This window comes from Erythrolamprus reginae, chromosome 1, assembly GCF_031021105.1.
Source record: "Erythrolamprus reginae isolate rEryReg1 chromosome 1, rEryReg1.hap1, whole genome shotgun sequence".
In the NCBI taxonomy this organism is placed as follows: domain Eukaryota; kingdom Metazoa; phylum Chordata; class Lepidosauria; order Squamata; family Dipsadidae; genus Erythrolamprus; species Erythrolamprus reginae.
In genome coordinates, this window is record NC_091950.1 from 363,075,061 (window position 1) to 363,094,631 (window position 19,571).

Consider the following 19,571-nt stretch of genomic DNA (forward strand, 5'->3'; position numbering starts at 1 on the left):
TTAATCTGAAGTGCTTTTGTTTTAACTATTTTATGTCTGCTGATAGGAAAGATCTGAGAGGGCAGAATCTGTAAATACACATTGCTGACTTACATAATAAAAAACAAGCACAAGGGTAAAGTTACAAGGCAGAATTAGGAGGGCCCAGTACAATTTTAATTATGTTTCTGTGTACTTTCCTTCCCGCTTTAGGATTTTCCACTTTATCGCTTGCTGACCAGATGAGCCTTCTGCAGAGTGCTTGGATGGAGATTTTAATTCTGGGCGTAGTGTACCGGTCACTTTCCTTTGAGGATGAGCTTGTCTACGCTGAAGACTATATTATGGATGAAGACCAGTCTAAATTAGCAGGCCTTCTTGACCTCAACAATGCCATCCTGCAACTGGTAAAAAAATACAAGAGCATGAAGCTGGAGAAAGAAGAATTTGTCACCCTCAAAGCTATCGCGCTTGCTAATTCAGGTTGGCAGATTGGCATGATGGCTCATGTCATTTCCCCCCTTCCTCTAATACCTTCTGCATGACAGTTTCTAAATACGACTGTCTCGAGAACAAGACATTGTTAATCATACTACTGCAGAATAGTGCTGAATGGCTAGAAACCAGGTAGTTCAAATTAAGGGAAAGATCTGTGATTATAAATATTTGTTTACTCTGAGTTTCCAATTTGGTTAAAAGATGCTGTAAAATTCAGGCAGTATTAACAGCAAAGATGCTTTTCAATAAACATAAATGTCATTCTGCTTAAATCCATTTCATAATCCAGATAAGTCTAATCAGTCTGCTAAAACCCACTAGAATGGAAGGGCCCATGACTAAATGCAATATATGATCTACTTCAATCTAGCTACTAAACACTGTGAACTCAATACCGAAGGTGAACTCTGGTTTTGTTAGAGAAAGGGAGCAAGTCATGTTTTAACCTTGTTAGAAACTGTACAAATGTGACTGTTTTGTGCTAGTTGGTTAAATGCCTAACGTAACTTGTTCAGAAGGAGAAGGCTAAGAATTCAAGAAATGATTCCGCTCTGCATTTGAACTTAAAAGTGCTGAAACACCGAGCCAGTGTTTGATAAGTGAAAAATCGTTTGTTCTTTGTTGTTTTTTCCTTTGTGCCTCTCTAACACTTTATTGTGGTCTTAAGTCCCTCTTAGCATTTGCATAAAGTTCATGATAGATCCCTCTTTAATGACGTGCCGATAATTAGATACCTGTGTGTCGATAACATGCTCTGATGCTATGTACCATTGACAGTCACACCGTGCTCCTCCATCTGCTTTTGTTTTGACCCTATCTTTGAACTTTATCTTGGTTGCTGGCCAGTAGTTTTCCCTTTAATTACAAGAAGGAAACTGTCAATAAAATCTGTTAAATGGGATGCAATGAGTGGCTTGAATGGGCGGATGGCTATTTGTTCAAATTCTGCAGCTTTCAAGGTATTGACAGTTTGTTTTCTGGGGCCATATGTGACGATCAATCTCAGGCTGGGCTCAGCCGCGCTGAAAAATGAAAAACCAGATTGCTTTTGCTTACTTGTGGATGACGACTTGTGATTTGGTGCGGTCCTAGTGAGATGAGTCCTTCTGCCCAAATTGTCCCCACGAGAGCCAGGATGCGTGACTGTTTTTAGAAATAATTTTTAATTGATTTTGTAATTAACAGTTCATCTACAATATTGACACATGAATCTTCAGACTGAAAGGAGAAAAATTGTTTTCAACAATGAAATTGTACTTTCCGATTTGTCTTCATAATAGGATCTAGCATTTTGCATTTTAATTAGAGTTTTAATTGAAAAACAAACAAAATGAAGAATAAAAAATATCCATAAGAAATATGAATGTCTTAATCAATTGACGTAAGTGAAAGCAGCTGTTGTCATAATACACATTCTACTGGTCATCTCAGATTCTCATTTTATTTGGATAAGCTTTCCCCAAATTAAAGTTATAAAATATTACGAGGTGTTCATATAATTGTCATAATTCATTATGACAATAAATAGATGTCAGAAACCATGCACAGTTTTATAAAAAGACACATTTTAAAAGCATTTTGAATGACTGCAAACCTTCGCACATTTGGAAATGACTGAGACAGTATTTTGCAGAGATTTAAAATGACATTCACTGAAATCATCAGCTTAGCATAAACATCTGGCTTGATTCAATAATAATTAATGCTCTTTTGTGCTCTAAATCAGTGAACTGATTTAACAGTAACCTTCTAGCCTCCCCTTTCTCTGTATTGTACCCATTCGTAAACAGATAAAATAAGATAAAGTGAACAAAACATCCACCAGTATTATAGGCCCAGTTCATAGGAATTTGAAATAAAAAGACTTAAAAGAGAACTAAGGGATATCTGAAAAGCCAAAATGTAGCTCTGATTCGGAAAATAAAGAGATCCAGATGTTATTCTAGTGGTTTCCCTTGTCCTGAACACAATTTTTTGATTCTTGAATTGAGTGTAAATCTAAGATATCCTAGAGTCTAGTTGCAGACTCTTGAAGCAGAATATTGAAAGTCCTGGATTCAGGCAAAAAACCAAAATCTTGCTGCTTTTTCATGTATCCTCCAAAAATAGGAATTCCTATTGTGTTTCTGAGACTCAAAAATAAACCATCTCCAATTAATCTTACTTTGATAAAACAGAAGATATTAGCAAAAACTATCATCCGATACTCTAATATATCATTGGTAATAATCATAATTGATGGTTTTGTATAACCTAAAACAACTTGGTGTGTTCTTTGGTTCATGTGTCGGGTTTCTAATTAGGTACTTAAAATGCTAAATGGAAAAAGAAGTTCCAATGCATCAGTGAGTGCTCTGCTTGCTCACAGAACGAGAGGGTGGTGGTGGGGAAAACACCTCTGAATATTTTTCTAAAGCATGTATGTAGCAATTACTTCAAGCTGGTGAACTCTGCTGTGTAATAAAAGGTGTTCTCTCTGTCACAGTGCTTTTACTAAGTGTTCCCATGTATTGATTGGGAAATGCCAAATGGAAGACTGTAGGTCCACAGGTTTGTTTGCTTTTAATTATTTCATCAAGAAACAGACATTTGTACTTTTAGGCTGGAGGCTTTTTAAAAAAGACTTTGTGTCCCAATCAGCTGAACTGCCACGGAATTTCTAACTCTTTCTGCTCACCTAATCTATAGTATCTTTCCCTACTGACTGAACCCTTTAAAGTGCTGCTCCTTATTGGAACAGCAGGAGAGCCTTAGAATTTTTATGAAAGCAAAATTTTGGAATGCTATAGATTTACCCAGAGGTGGGCTGCTAAGGTGGAACGGGGGTCACTGCTCACAGTCACTCATGCCCTCATCACCTCGAAGCTCGACTACTGTAACACTCTCTACATGGGGCTACCTTTGAAAAGTGTTCAGAAACTTCAGATCGTGCAGAATGCAGCTGCGAGAGCTATCATGGGCTTCCCTAAATATGCCCATGTCACACCAACACTCCGCAGTCTGCATTGGTTGCCGATCAGTTTCCGGTCACAATTCAAAGTGTTGGTTATGGCCTATAAAGCCCTTCATGGCACCTGGCCAGATTATCTCAGGGACCGCCTTCTGCCGCACGAATCCCAGCGACCTGTTAGGTCCCACAGAGTGGACCTTTTCCGGGTCCCGTCAACTAAACAATGTCAGTTGGCGGGGCCCAGGGGAAGAGCCTTCTCTGTGGTGGCCCTGGCCCTCTGGAACCAACTCCCCCCAGAGATTAGAATAGCCCCCACCCTCCTTGCCTTTCATAAGCTCCTCAAAACCCACCTCTGCCGTCAGGCGTGGGGGAATTAAGATAATCATCCCCCCTAGGCTTCTACAATTTATGCATGGTATGTTTGTATGTATGATTGGTTTTATAACAAGGGTTTTTAGCTGTTGTAGTATTGGATTTTTACATTCTGTTTTTTGTCACTGTTGTTAACCGCCCCGAGTCCACGGAGAGGGGCGGCATACAAATAAACAAACAAACAAACAAACAAACAAACAAATAAATAAATAAATAAAATCAATCAATCAATCAATCAATCAATCAACCAATGGTCTGCTCGCCCCGTGGCTCTGAGTGCTAGCGGAGACAAGTGCAATTATGCTACTGCACCTGGGCAGGTAGCGAAATTGTGTGCAGACATGCAGGTGCGCCCGTGGCACTTCCGTATCTGTGCGTAATTGTAGCATAATTGCCATGAACTCCGCTAGCACTCAGAGCCACAGGGGCGAGCACACGTCACCGCTCCACCTTAGCAGCCCACCTCTGGATTTGCCTGACGTAAAGAGGTGGAAAAATAATCTGAACTTCTCAATATTTGGAGAAGATGGGATATGGAGAGATGGGTGAGCAGTTATAATACATGCAAACATTGAAGAGGTTAACTAGTGGCCCCAGACTAAGAAACTCTAAGCCAGCAGTGCTCAATCTTTCTGGCTTGACAGACCTGCGTTGGGGAAAGATAGTTTTATGCCAATGCAAACACATTAATGCCTTCCGCTCGCACAAATGGAGGTTCATGTACTTGCTTCTGTGGCCTGGTTCAAAACTGGCTGCAGCACAGTACAAGATCATGGACTGGTGATTGGGGATCCCTGATCTAAGGAAGCTACCTCTCCCTCCATTTAGGTTGCTTAGATTCAGGTTCTGGGAGAGTGCTCATGTTACTACACGCATACACACACTGGAGACTTTTGAGCAATCAGTTGCATTATAACATCTATAACAAGTAGCAGATTTTGTTTATGACTGCCGTGTGAGTAAACTATTCAATGACCACTTTAGAGCATTCCTTATATGTAGCAGACACTCTTTTCTTCAGCCACTTTATTGAAACTCCACTTACTTCAGCCATTTGAGGCAAAGTTCATATAATAATGTTGATGGACCATTGTAATAATACTGACCAATATAATAGAGTGTACACTGCTCTTGCAAATCCATTATTGCTTGTCTTTAGTTGGGACAGACCAATATTGAACTGCAGCTATAACAACCCCAACATTTCCTAAACTATTGTTAGTCTAAACTACTTCTTATCTAAACTCTTGGATCTTTGATTTATGATGATTTATGATGATTACTCACAGTCTGCTACTGTTGCTTAATTTCTTTGCCCCATTTTTATTTGAAATATTGACACTATCTCCAGTTCCTACCTTTGCTTTTAAGTTTTTTACACGGAACTACTACTGTGACTGTGATGTGGACACGATATTTTGTTTGTCCTTGCTTCTGCGTTGGCTTGTATGATGTCATTAGAATAGATCAGGATAGAGCATTCCAACCAGAATAGGCAGCCAAGAAAAGGCAGCCTGTCAATTATACTGAACTTTCTATGATCTTTGAGATGCAGCCTGTTCACACATCTGTACATACACACATTTTCTAATGCAAATAATTGTTTGGGTAATCAGTTGTGATTTAATCCCAAATTCCTCTGAAAGCAACTCTTAATCCCAACTTAATCTGAGATTAAGAATGCTTGGATCTGGCTTTATTGAACAATTTATATCTGAATTTTAGTCTTCTTATTTGAAAAGATTTTAGGCAGTGGGAATACCAATTACACAGAAGCTTGAATTGGGCAAAGTATTGCAACAAATTTTAGACAGATTACAGCATTGACCTCTATAGTGGATAACTTTTTTTTTGGTGGTGAGGGACTGGTTGTGATAAATACATCCCTCCAAGTCCTATTAGAGCCGTCACTATTATCAACCAAGACTACCTCTGGGATGGGAGGTTCCTTTTTTTTTTTCAGCAGGTGATTTTACTTGGTAGTCATAGAGAAAAACAAGTCCTTGGCCACTCCATAAATGTGGTGTCACAGAACACAATCTCTCCCCACCCATTCCTCCATGACCTTTAGCATCTAAACCATCGGGAGAGATCATGAAGCTACTACTCACAGAGTTCATGAAAAGTTACCATGCCAGTTGTACCTGTAAATATACTTAAGATGATGAAGTTACTCCTGCCTGGTGTTTGGAGATTATATGAGATTGAATGCCAACTGTTTAAAGGGGGGGGGGTGGAGAGGAGGGTTGAAAAAATTTGATTGTTAACACCAGTGATAGCTCTAATGAGGTTAAAATTTACATGAAGGAACAGGCCCACAGTCTGGGGTTTCACGAGGATTTAGTTAGTTTAGTTAGTTAGTTAGTTAGTTAGTTAGTTAGTTAGTTAGTTAGTTAGTTAGTTAGTTAGTTAGTTAGTTAGTTAGTTAGTTGGCTAGCTAGCTAGTTAGTTAGTTAGTACAATACACAATGAGGGTTTTAGTGGGTATATATCTATATACACATAGTAAAATACATGATGAAGGTTATAGAGAAGATACTCATAGTAAAATATATCTAAGAAATAATAGAAAAGAAGATATAGTAATAGAAAATATCAGTGAAAGAACAGAAGAAGAGATATAGGAATAGAAGAAAGGTATAGGAGATATAGGAGAGCAATAGGACAGGGAACGGAAGGCACTCTAGTGCACTTGTACTCGCCCCTTACTGACCTCTTAGGAATCTGGATAGGTCAACCGTAGATAATCTAAGGGTAAAGTGTTGGGGGTTTGGGGATGACACTATGGAGTCCGGTAATGAGTTCCATGCTTCGACAACTCGGTTACTGAAGTCATATTTTTTACAGTCAAGTTTGGAGTGGTTAATATTAAGTTTAAATCTGTTGTGTGCTCTTGCGTTGTTGTGGTTGAAGCTGAAGTAGTCGCCGACAGGCAGGACGTTGCAGCATATGATCTTGTGGGCAATACTTAGATCTTGTTTAAGGCGTCTTAGTTCTAAACTTTCTAGGCCCAGGATTGAAAGTCTAGTCTCATAGGGTATTCTATTTCGAGTGGAGGAGTGAAGGGCATACATAGCTTCTTCTGGTATTATAGGAACCTTTGCCCTGTTTATGACCATTTTTGGTGCAAAGGGCTATGGTAGTAATGTATGTCCAAATTGCTCCAAATTAGGTTATTGCAATGTATTCTACTTGTGGCTGCATTTAAAGATAACTCAAAAACCTCAGTTACTGCAGAATGTGTCAGCTTGCTTGCTTTCTGATCAGGGGGTGAATTCTAACTTATCTTGCCACCGATTCAATTCCTTCTGCGCCGAGTGGTTGTGTGCGCATTGTACACTACATGGCCGTGTTACTTGGATGGGCACATACTTCGATCGTACACACATGTACAGTGCCAAAAACTCTGCTTCTGCACATGTTCAGAAGCAAAACCCAGCAAAAAATAGTAAACAGCCCCCCAAAGAAGATGGCGGCCTGAAAGGGCCTAAAACTTAGCTTCTGTGCATGCGCAGAAGCAAAACCCAGCAAAAAATAACCAAAAAAAAAAAAAGATGATGGCAGCCACGGACTGGCACCAATAGAACTGGATTCATGATGTCCCCAACTAGTTTCCTACTGGTTCTATAGAACCGGGAAGAACCCACCTCTGGTCCTGGTACAGGACAGCCATTTCAGAAGGATTTGCAATAGTGCTTCAGTATTTGCGCTATTTATTCATTTCTGGGCCCAGTTCAAAGTGGTGGTAATAAAGTGGATTGATAAAGGTGTAAATGGCTTAAGTTCCTGGTCATGTTGCTGAATGTCTTCTCCCTATGTTGTGGTTAGCTCTGGCCCAGCTCCTGCCCCAAGGACTGTGGATGTGGAGGAGACATCCACATGCCACAGGCCTGTTTTGCTCCCGGTGGAATCTGCTGACCAAGACCAGAGAAAGGCTCCTCTGACCAAGAAGACATGAGTGACAGGGAGGAGGAGAGTGTGACAGACAGCTCAGAAGGAGATCAATTATCTAGCTCCTCCTTGGATTTGGAACAAGAGTTAATGATACAGCAACGCATGCGGAGAGCGATGCATAGGCAGCAACAACTGAAAGATTATTATCAAAGAAAATGAGGCCACCTGTGGTTGGGTGGGGCTGTGGTATTGTATTTATTTAGATTTGTATGCCGCCCCTCTCCGCAGACTCGGGGCGGTAATTAGTGAGGCTGCTATAAATAGCGGCCTGTGGGTTTGGCCATTGTGGAGGATTATCTGATCGTTGTGTTTCGTGCCTGCCTTGCTGACTTAGACCTTTGTGTGCTGATTTTTCCCTGCTTTGAAACTAAACCAGAGCAAAGTGTGTTTCACTTTGTGAAAGAAGGACTGTGAATTGCCTCACAGCTGCAAGCTAAGTATTACAGAACTGATAAGGGACTTGTACAAATTATCAGTTTGTTTGGAGATGAGTGCTCTTTGCTATACAAAAAGAGTGCTTAGTTTATTTGAATTTTCGTTATAACGAACATTGTTTTGAATTTTCAAACGTGTGTGTGTCTGAAATTTGTATCTGTGAATTTTTGGGAGTATTCTACCAGAGAGCTCGACAGAACACCCTAGAATCTCCATATCTATGCATTCAACTCAGGAAGATTCTCATTCCATGGAATGGTTTAAAGCTTTTTTGGAAAACCTCTAGTGGTGAATATGGTACATCTTCCATACATATTCTGTCTGAAATGTGACAAGGAGTTTCATAAAACCCTTAAGTTTCTGAGACACTCTAAAGGCTGAAGTGGGCTAGATGATGATGCCAAATAGATGGGTCCTGCAAATGGGCAGAGTAACCAGCTCATTACAATGGCTATTCTTGACCTATTCTCATCATAACACACAGCCAGTAAAATAAAGTACTTGAAAAAATGCCTTATCACATTAGATGTTTTTTGTAAAATCAGATAATCCCAGCATTATATTTTTCAGAGTAGCCAGTTGTTGTTTCACTGTCTTGGTCGTATTCAAAAAACTGATATTCAGTAACAAGTTGATATACTGTAAAGATTCAGTATGGTTATCATGACTTAGTCACTGAATCATTTTTAATCCCATTATCACATCTAGCAGCAAATTCCACGAATTAATTACTTATTGCATGAAGTTCTTAGAGATTCATAGAATTAGAAGTGGGATGTTATTCAGGCTATCTAATTCATCTGCAAATTCAATAAACTTTCATCCTACCTTTTCCACCTCCAGGTCAAACATATTTATTAATTATCCAGATTAGGTGAAAATTGATATGTGACAATCTGAAATCCTACTGTGTCAGTTTTTCCTACTCACTTAGTCTTTTTATTTAATCTTAGTGGCCATCATTTTACCCTTAGGTTGAAAGTTAATTGCCATTTTTCTGCCTGTTCTCCAAGTTTAGATATTACTTTGTGTAAGCTTTTCTGATTTCTAATCCATCCTGAGTATTTTGGTGCCATCAGCAAACTTAGCTACTTCATCATTGACCTCCTAACTCAAGATCATTTATGAAGAAGTTAAATAGCATTCTCCCTGTTGTAAGAAATAGTGATGTATTCCCTGCTTCCCAGGAGTTTCTAATATATAACAAGGCTTATCCTAATTGTAGTCTTTTACTTTACTGTTCTGGATGAGAACTTTTAACATTAAATCATTAAATATCTTTTTAAAATTTAAAAGTAATGATTACAGATTAATTATTAAATGTACAGAATCCCCATAAGACATATTATGTGTTACAATTTAATTTTTAATTCCCTAATTCTGTTAAAAACCTTTAATGAAGTAATTTTGATCATATAATTTTTAATAGAACCTCCAATATGGCCACAAGGGATACAGGTTTTAGATCAAAGTTCCATAGGTATTTTTAAAGTCACTTGTTTGCAGCTTCCTATGTCCTAAATGTTAGATGATAGAACATAGAATAATAGAGTTGAAAAAGATCTGGGAGGTCTTCTAGTCTAACCCCCTGCTCCATCAGGAAACCCTATATCATTTCAGACAAATGGTTGTCCAGTCGCTTTTCAAAAGCCTTCAGTGATGGACCACCTAAAACCTCTGAAGGAAAGCTGTCATATATAACATTCCAAAAATCACAGTCTCTCTAGGCATGATAAATTGAAACTCCTAGAATTCCCAGCCTGCATGGGAGTTACAATTTCTTGGAAATATACTTGTGGAAAACCATTCTACTGTTCTGAGTTTTCTGTGAAATTTTTTTTTTTAAACTATCCCTGTAGATTTCAAAGTTATATCTTAAATTATATAAACAAGATATATTAAAAGGCAGTAATCATATGATCGTAACTACACCAAAGATCTTCTTTTTCAGAGGATGAATATGGTAATATGTAGTTTATTTAATTTTCATGTGTAAAGGAGCTGAGCAAATGGTACTTAAATCCATGTAAATTACAGCTTTTTGAAAGTAGGGTTACACAATTCAAATAATAGGAAAGTGCTCTGGTACTGTAATCCTCCTTCCTGGCATGATAAACTGCTATAACTCTTGTTTGTTTTATAGATTCTATGCACATAGAAGATGTTGAAGCTGTCCAGAAACTTCAAGATGTCTTACACGAGGCACTGCAGGATTATGAAGCTGGGCAGCACATGGAGGATCCACGCCGGGCTGGCAAGATGCTGATGACTTTGCCGTTACTTAGGCAAACCTCCACCAAGGCTGTGCAGCATTTCTACAATATTAAATTGGAAGGCAAAGTCCCCATGCACAAACTATTTTTGGAAATGCTGGAGGCAAAGGTCTGACCTCGACATCCTGGGCCCTTTCAGTTGGGTATGCTGAGACCGTAACAAGAGGGACAACAGAATGGGAAAACTGTGGCAAAGAACCTTTAGCATTACTTTAAGGCAATGAAACTGACTGCACTGATCATTAAGCAGCAAGAAAGAGTAGCAGCATCTATTTTTAGTGTTGGTCTTATTTGATGAGGTTCTCCTTCTTCATTTCTCTCTTCTTTTAATGTTATTAGTTCTAATTTGTTTGTAATTTCCCCCCTTTGCTGCTGAAAAATTCATATGTGTGACATGTGACATATATATATATATATATTTCACATGTTTTTGCTGAATTTGAAAATTAAGGGAAATATATATATATATATATAAAATATATAATGCCAGTGGACTTCTTGGGAATCACCATACCCCAATGTCAGAGGAATCAAAAGCGAAGCATCGTAACTAGCAGTACGGTACAACACGGTGAACTGACTGAATGCAGTATTATATTTCACAAGAGCAGCCGCTAATTAGACAACTTCTTCGGCACCATCTTGGCTCTTCCTTATCATTGCATTTCCATCTAGATCAGTTTCAGCCATTTGATTCCTTCCTTGTTTTTTCAAGTCTTCCAGCTATTTCTTAGGTTAGCTACAATATAACTTTTTCAGGGAATAGTTTAAGCTTTATTCATCCATGCAATACTAAAGAAAAGAAAGATAAATACTGCTTTTTGTGTGTGCTGGCGTGAACAATTATGAACATTTAATTAAGGACAAATGAATCCTGCAGGAATAATTTCTTCTTCAAAAAAAAAAAAAGTTTTAGTTCTTCTTACCAATGGAAGATTTTTTTTCTTTCCCTACCAGCTTTACCACGTTTCAGCCATTTCTTAATGTGGGGATTTATCTTACTCAAGCAATAGTTGAAGGGAAGGTGCATATTATCACGGATGCAATTTATGTTGTGTGCCGTTTGGTCTAGAACATCCCATTTCTTTGCATGAGCTCCAGTTTCTATGTAACTGAAACCAACAAATCAGATAACATCTACATTTCCAAATAGTTTATATATGTCATGTCAAATAGGAATCTAAAAAAAGGAGTTAGTAAATGCTTCTGTATGGCCAAGCATAATTATGCCATAAGATTCTATGTTACTCTATAAGGTGGCCTATCATTTATAAAACTGGGACTTCTGCATAAAGTCCACTCTACTCCGTCTAGCAATAAGGAAAAAATATATATCAGAGTAGTCAGCCTCTGATCAACCTCTAGAACTTAGCACTTGTACACATTATTTATCAATTTATAAAACTTTATATTTTATATAACTGTAGAAATGCCATTTTTAAACAGACAGCCTAACTGGTATACCTACTTTTTCAGCCATTATTGTCAGGACACGAAAGCTGGTCAATTTCACGACTGTTAAGAGGTGTAATATAATTTTTAATTTAATTAGATGTCCCCCATCCACCTACCCAAAATACAGTCACTAAAAAACCTGGGAACAGGAATCTCCTTCCAATGCTATGCCAATGCACCAGTGTTAGTAGCTGCTCCCTGTGCTATGTGAACAACCTATTCTATGTACACAAATGTAATTAAATTGTATCCCTAACCAACAAAAGAAAAGTAGTTCAGCTTCTCAATGTTTCATGTTTGCTGTGCTTTTTGGAACTTTTTAGGTTGCATTCAAGGACTGTTGTCTTGTTCTTGTGGTGTTTGGATTCTTGTGGCGTGTGCTTATAGACACAGGGTAGAATTAGAGACAATATTGGATGTAAATTTCCTCAGGAGACTACAGTAGTATATTCTATTCCTTCTGGTAATTAAGGTTCTTCATAGTAATAATTAAGAAACTGAAAAACAAAATCCAACCAAGTATTCATTACGGACAAATGTCACACTGAAATATTTTCGAAACAAGGGATAATTTCTGTAACAGTTTAATATAGAATATGTATAGCTTAGAAATAAACTTTGAATATTGCAAAATTATAGGTAAGTCTAATTTTTAAATGCTGTAAATATAGCTTTCATCTCTCCCATGTTATTAACTTGCTCTGTGTTGTTGCTGAATCTTTTTTTTTAAATGCAGACACAAACTATCGCTACTTGTGTGCTTTAAACAAAATACTGCAGTTAACGCTGCAGCAACCTTGTGCTAGAAAAACTGTATCTTTCATTAGCTGTATGGGAATTTTCTTGTAGATTGTGTTTTTCTCAGTAGAGAAGTGACTGTTATGTGATCCTAGATAAATTGTCATTAGCAGTTCATTCAGTTGGCCAAATATCTTGAAATTCATGGTCTGATAGGAGTTTGGAAATTGGACGTCCCTTTTGAAAAATGTTAAAAGTTTACAACTCCTGGGTGGGGGGCGGGAGGGAGAAACAACGTGATTCTATAAAATTATTTATATATATATGTAAGAGTTGAGAATTATTTTCCAGAAAATTTGTGCAGGGTTTAAGTTTCAAGTGTTACCTACATTATATATGTATATATAAATATCTAATATAAATATTGTTTTCACTGGATCACATTGAGGAACTTGGGTTTCAGGGTTAATATCCCGTCATCGTATTCAGAAAGAAGGACAAATCTACAAAGACTTAAGAGGAAATGAGATATGTTAAAGGAACACAGCGTAATTTTTTTCTTTGATTTTTTCCCCAATAATTTTTAGAGCTGCAATGAACAAATATGTCGTGGCTGTACAAATGTTAACTGAACCATAGATACACTGCACAGGCATTAGACTAACATTCTTCTTAAACTTGCTGAAATAAACGTCCACAGTGACTTATTTAAAGTGAAGAACTTGGGGAAGAATTTCAAGAGGTGTATGTTTTAGCGCAACATGTTTCATTTTAGGGCATAACATCCATAGAGTATTTCTCCTGCACAAGCAATTGAAATGAAAGGGTGCAATGGCATGAAGCCCCTCTCATCCACTTTGTCCATTCAATTCAATGTGCAGTAGATATTCCAGATGGATTGTAGCCTGGACTACTGTTTTCTTTTTTTCTTTCTCTCTTATTTAAAGCAATATGATTGTGTGACTCCCGGAAGTTGCACATTTGTTTCAATCAAATCAGATTGTTGTATTTATTCCACTATTTTACATTTAAATGCTAACGTAAAAAATATTTAAAAAAAATTAAAACTGCTATTTTTCTTATAGAAGAGAAAATGGGTGTTGGTAATTGTATTTTAATTATTTAAACGTCTCTGTTTACCTGCCTAGGAAAACACTTTATGGCAGTCTTATTGTGCAAAGATCTCAAAAAGAAGGGGAAAACCGAATTAAGCTGCTTATTATAATCCAGGAGTTGCATAATAACCAGTAGTAAAAACACAAATTTAAAAAAAATCATGTTTAAAGCTGTAGATGGGCTTCACATCTGTAAAGCAATCAACTGTATATTTTTGTGATGTGTATCATAATGTGTGCTCCAAACAATGTCCATTTGTGTAAATGTATTTATTTTATATTGTATATATTGTTAAATGCAAAAAAAAGGAGATAATGGTTCTGTAACTCCAATCAGTTCAGATGTGTAACTCAAATTATTATGCCTTTCAGGATGATGGTAGAGCAATATTAAACAAGCTTCCACTTTTAATTGCTTTTAATTTTTTGTGTTGTGGATTTTGTTTTGTTCATTTTCTTTTTCTTTTGTATATGAATATCATTAGCATTTAGACTTATATACCCCTTCACAGTGCTTTACAGCCCTCTCTAAGTGGTTTACAGAATCAACATATTGCCCCCAACAATCTGGGTCCTCATTTCACCCACCTCGGAAGGATGGAAGGCAGAGTCAACCTTGAGATGGTGGTGAGATTTGAACTGCTGAACTACAGCTAGCAGTTAGCTGAAGTAGCCTGCAGTGCTGCACTCTAACCACTGCACCACCCCGGCTCTTCATTTCATGAAGAAATTAAATCAGTAAACCCCATCTTTAGAAAAGTGGTAAACTGTACACCTCTAAGTTAATGTAGCCCTGTGCTGTATAAAGACTTGTCAAAATGAATTTTGATATCATATACTCATTTTGCATAAACTTAAATATTCAAACTTGGACAAAATTCATTCTGACAAGCACCTGTTTAATCTTAAAACATTGCCATATTAAACCACACTCTTGAACATCAATATATTTCTATCTATCAAAGAAGTTAAGCTTTTCACAATTTTAAGATTCTATTACCATCTACAATTTCATCAACAGCTGAATTCATTCCATTCATAAAGAAAGCTATTGTAAGACTGCTTAGAAGTTTAAAGATAGTTGTTATACGCGACTATTAATTATAATCACTAGCACTTCTCCAGGATCAGAAGAGTTTAAAATAAAAGGTATCAGGATAGAAAATGACATACTTGATCAGAAAGATTGTAATTTTTTCAACAGTCATCACCTACTTCTGAAAAGTTCTGGAATCATCATACAATTTTAGAGGCTTGTTCTGCTAATATGGCACCACTGCCTTTATTCAACATCTTTCTCATTTTCAGTGACAGGTATTTTCTAAAGACTTGGTATATTCCTAAGGACAATCACCTCTTCCTGTGTCCTCACTCTCTCACACTATTGACAATTGTTACCAATCATAAATTAGCTCATGATATTGATATTATTGATATATATTTATTTAAATTGTATATATATTTCTTCCTTATATAATAAAGCAGAAAAGTTGCTGCTGTGTTTCAATTTAGCAATAGTTGGATTTATGTGGATATAATATCTTATTAAGTTTAGCATAAGTTTGGCAAATAAGGAAATTATACACTGCTCAAAAAAATAACAGGAACACTTAAACAACACAATAAATCAAACTTCTGTGAAATCAAACTGTCCACTTAGGAAGCAAAAAAATGATTGATTGATTGATTGACAATCAATTTCACATGCTGTTGTGCACATTCAACTTTGTGCAGAACAGAGTATTCAATGGGAATATTTTATTCATTCAGATCTAGGATGTGTTATTTGAGTGTTCCCTTTATTTTTTATTTTTTGAGCAGTAACTACTAACAAGAAGCTGCTACATCTATTCATATTTAGTTCTGCATTTGTCTTGAAGACATTATTATGTACATTATTAATACAATAATACATTATTATGTATGCAGTATAAAATAATTGTGAAACGGCTGAGTTAAATTATCAATATATAAATCAAAGAGATGGCATAATAAAATCCATGTAGGTTTTTTGGTTTTGAAATAAATTTTATTTAGATAAATAATGTCACTTTTAATTTCCAGGTACTGCTAAATTAAATGAAACAGCATACATTTACAGTTGCTGGCAGTTTTCCAATTTTAATGAGCACTTCTATATAATATTTTTTCCAAGGTTGACAATATTAAACCACTTTAATGAAATCTTGTACTTCCTTTAATATTCCTCTCTTAATAAATAATTGTTGAGCCAAGAAGGTATTTTAATATATTTTTATCTTGCTTTTTGTGTGCGTGAGAATCATGCTCCCCCAAAAAACCAAAATTTTAAAACCACCACAAAAATATTGAATAGAAATGTCAGTATAAAAAGTGAGATTAAAGAAGAAACAAAGATAATAGCCAATTCTACCCACCAATACCTAAAACCTACCCTTGGTTTAAATAGAAAATTTCTACACAAAGCAGAACACTAACAATAATAGCTCTATAGGGAGAAAACCATATAAATTACATGCCAGTATATTTCATAAAATTGGATGAGCAACATATATTTTAGAATCAGCCAGCCAATGTCACTGAGTATCAAGTCAATCAAGAACATGGTCAAAGAAGTTCAAGTAACATGGGGACACAGGCAATAAGAGCACTTGAATTGGTTCAAAATCAATCTAGGGTCAAGTGCGCAAGTATAAGTACAGTAGTACCTCTACTTATGAACTTAATTCATTCCGTGACCAGATTCTTAAGTAGAAACGTTTGTAAGAGGAAACAATTTTTCCCATAGGAATCAATGTTAAAGCAAATAATGTGTGCGATTGGGGAAACCACAGGGAGGGTGGAGACCCTGTTTCCTCCCAGGAGATTCCTAGAGAGGCCCCACAAAGGCTTCTCCCTGCCTTTTCCAGTTACAGTTTCAGAGGCTCGGGTTTGGAAGTGAAAAATGGTTTGTGAAAAGAGGCAAAAAAATCCCGGTTCTTATCTAAAAAAATTCATAAGTAGAGGCGTTCTTAGCTAGAGGTACCACTGTATTGTCCTGCTGTTTTTTGTTGTTGTTTTTGCTTTAAATCAAAGTATTACAGGCTTTCTGTTACACTTCTAATTTTCCATTTTTCACCAGCATATAGGTTTGAGTTTAGGAGCGTTAAAGTAGGATTCACCTTTCAATTCCCATAATACATCCCTGAAGGGAATATCTACCTTATTTGTGCTAGTTTTTAAGCTAAACATATTTGGCAATTTAGGAGTAGTTTTCTACTGGTGAAGAAAACTGTTCCTATAGAAAAATATAGTGAATGGTGGAATAAAAGAGTAAAGATAGACCCATTTTTTTCTTCCTATAATACCAAATTTTCAAATTAGGGCTGAAACATAAAGAGTATTGGCGTTTATTTGGTCATTATGACTCCAAGCCAGTGTTTCCCAACCTTGGCAACTTGAAAATATCTGGACTTCAACTCCCAGAATTCCCCAGCCAGCATTCACTGGCTGGGGAATTCTGGGAACTGAAGTCCAAATATCTTCAAGTTGCCAAAGTTGGGAAACACTGCTCCAAGCTATAGGCCTTCCCTTGTCTAATATTTAAGTTTGTGTTTAATATTTAAAATATACTGTCACCTACTGCTTATGTGAGTGCACATTCAATGAGTTCTAAGTCTCTCAGTAGAATATAACACAGAAATAAGTTGCTTTTGATAAATATAAGAAGAAACAATCAATGTACAGGCATAGACAGTATGCATCCCTGATTTTTGAGCTCTGAATAAAACAGTCAGAAACATTAAGAGTAAAAAAACAACATTCTAAACTGTTTTCAAGCAGGATCTGAAACTCTTACAAGTATTACCATCCAACCTTCTTTTTTTTCATATCAGCTACAAAGCAATTTATAGGATTCAAGAAAACTCCAAGATAAAAATGAACATTGGATTACATACATTTGTGCTGCTAAACTACGGTAGCTTTCTACAATGTCATTTAATTTTCCTCTGTAATTTTATGTGACTGTGGTTTTAATATTAAAACCATTTTTTTAAAAAAAAGTATATAAGCTTATTAAAGCAAGTATCATGAGAGATATTCTTTACCCTAGTGAAAAGCAGACTTAGTCTTATGACATCCCTCCTTTCATTGAGACACTGCAGTGGTGCAGATTTGCAGTGTGTTGCCATTGATACTAGAACAGATTACCAAAGGCTGCTTTCTTTAATACCCCAGATCTCAATAAAGCAGAAAAGACTAATATTCTGCTCTGTGCAGAGTTATACTGACAGACATAAGACCCCTCCATGCATAACAACTTAGAAACAATAACTAGAAGCTGATTATCTGAGCACAGCTTGATGTTGCCCCAAAGTAACAGGCTGACTGCAATGCCATGGATGGTTCTTGAAAAGAAAGACCCAGCTTGTCAAAGCTTTTTGGAACTCCCGGAGAGAGGGTGCTATCCTTACCACTAGGGGGCATTCTGTTCCAGATGGTGGCAATCACAACAGAAGTCATGCTTCCTTGGCTCCACAAAAGGGTGATATTTAATGGAGGGGCATTGGAGCAACCTCTCTCTGCTAGAATGCATCTGATGGGCAGAAATGATGGAGGTAAGCTGTCTCTCAGGTAATAATCAGGATTTTGAATTGCACCTGGAAGCCACGGACAACCAATGCAGCTTGCATAGCAGTAGGATACATGTGCATACTGAGAAGCATTTGAGAAGAAATAACAGATAGAAACTTAGATAGAAAAGGCTAGAAGGGAAAGAAGACTCGGAATATTAAGATTATTATAAGATATGGGAAATTTTTTATAATTGGCTAGAGGAAAGAAAGGACAAAAGAAAAGAAATTGCATGGAAAGAAAAGCTAAGAAATAAATAAATAAAATTCAAGGATAAATATCTAAAAATTTAAAAATACAAACCAGTATGTTAACAAAAAAAGGGAAAAAAATGGAAAATTATCCGACTGAAAATTCTAAATGAGCAGGGAATGCAAATTAACCAAATGTATGTTTTATGTTTTTTCTTTGTTTTGTTTGTCATTGTAATGTTTGTGAATGTATATATAAAAAAAATTTTTTTTTAAAGAAACTTAGATAGAACCAACTATTGCTTCTGGGTCATCAGCAAGGGAAGCCCTATGTAGAGATCATTGCGATAATGTCTGAGGGTATCTGAGGATCTGTCTCACCAATGGGATTAGCCATCTCATCCTATACCATTCCAGACAAATGGTTTTATGATCTTTTCTTAGAAACATTCAGAGATGATGATACCATAACTTCTGAAGTTTTTATTTATTTATTTATTTATTTATTTATTATTTATTTATTTATTTATTAGATTTGTATGCCGCCCCTCTCCGTAGACTCAGGTCAAATCATTCCACAGTTTTAATTGTTCTGTCAAGCAATTTCTCCTTAGTTCTAGGTTGATTGTTTGATAAGTTTCTATCTGTTACTTCTTGCCTTGTCTTCAAGTGCTTTGCAGAATAGATTGTCCCCTCTTCTTTGTGACAACCCCTCAAATTTTGGAACATTGCCATCATACCAGCTCTTTTCTTCCTCTTCATTAAATTAGATATACCCAGTTTTTGCAACCTTTCATCATTATTTTTAGCTTCCAGACCTCTAATCATCCTTATTACTCTTATCTGCACTTTCTATAGTCTCAATACCCTTTTTATATCAGAGTGACCAAAACTGGAAGCAGTATTCCAAATAGGATCTTAACAAAACAGTATATAACTGTACTAATACTGTCCTTGATTTACTATTGATGTAGTCTAAGACTCCAATTGTGAAAATAGATATCTCATTTTTTTCTGG

General features: G+C 36.5%; 1 protein-coding gene across 6 annotated transcripts in view; it reads left to right on the top strand.

The window, feature by feature from the left end:
• Positions 1–14,181, top strand: part of ESRRG (estrogen related receptor gamma) — a 584,956-nt gene extending 570,775 nt beyond the window's left edge. For all 6 annotated transcript variants that reach the window (XM_070734407.1, XM_070734406.1, XM_070734408.1 and 3 more), the window contains 2 exons: positions 193–462; positions 10,332–14,181. In XM_070734407.1, coding sequence (XP_070590508.1) covers positions 193–462; positions 10,332–10,576 — 515 coding nt within the window. In that variant the 3' untranslated portion in view covers positions 10,577–14,181. The remainder of the gene's footprint in view (positions 1–192; positions 463–10,331) is intronic.
• The last annotated feature ends 5,390 nt before the right edge of the window (positions 14,182–19,571 follow it).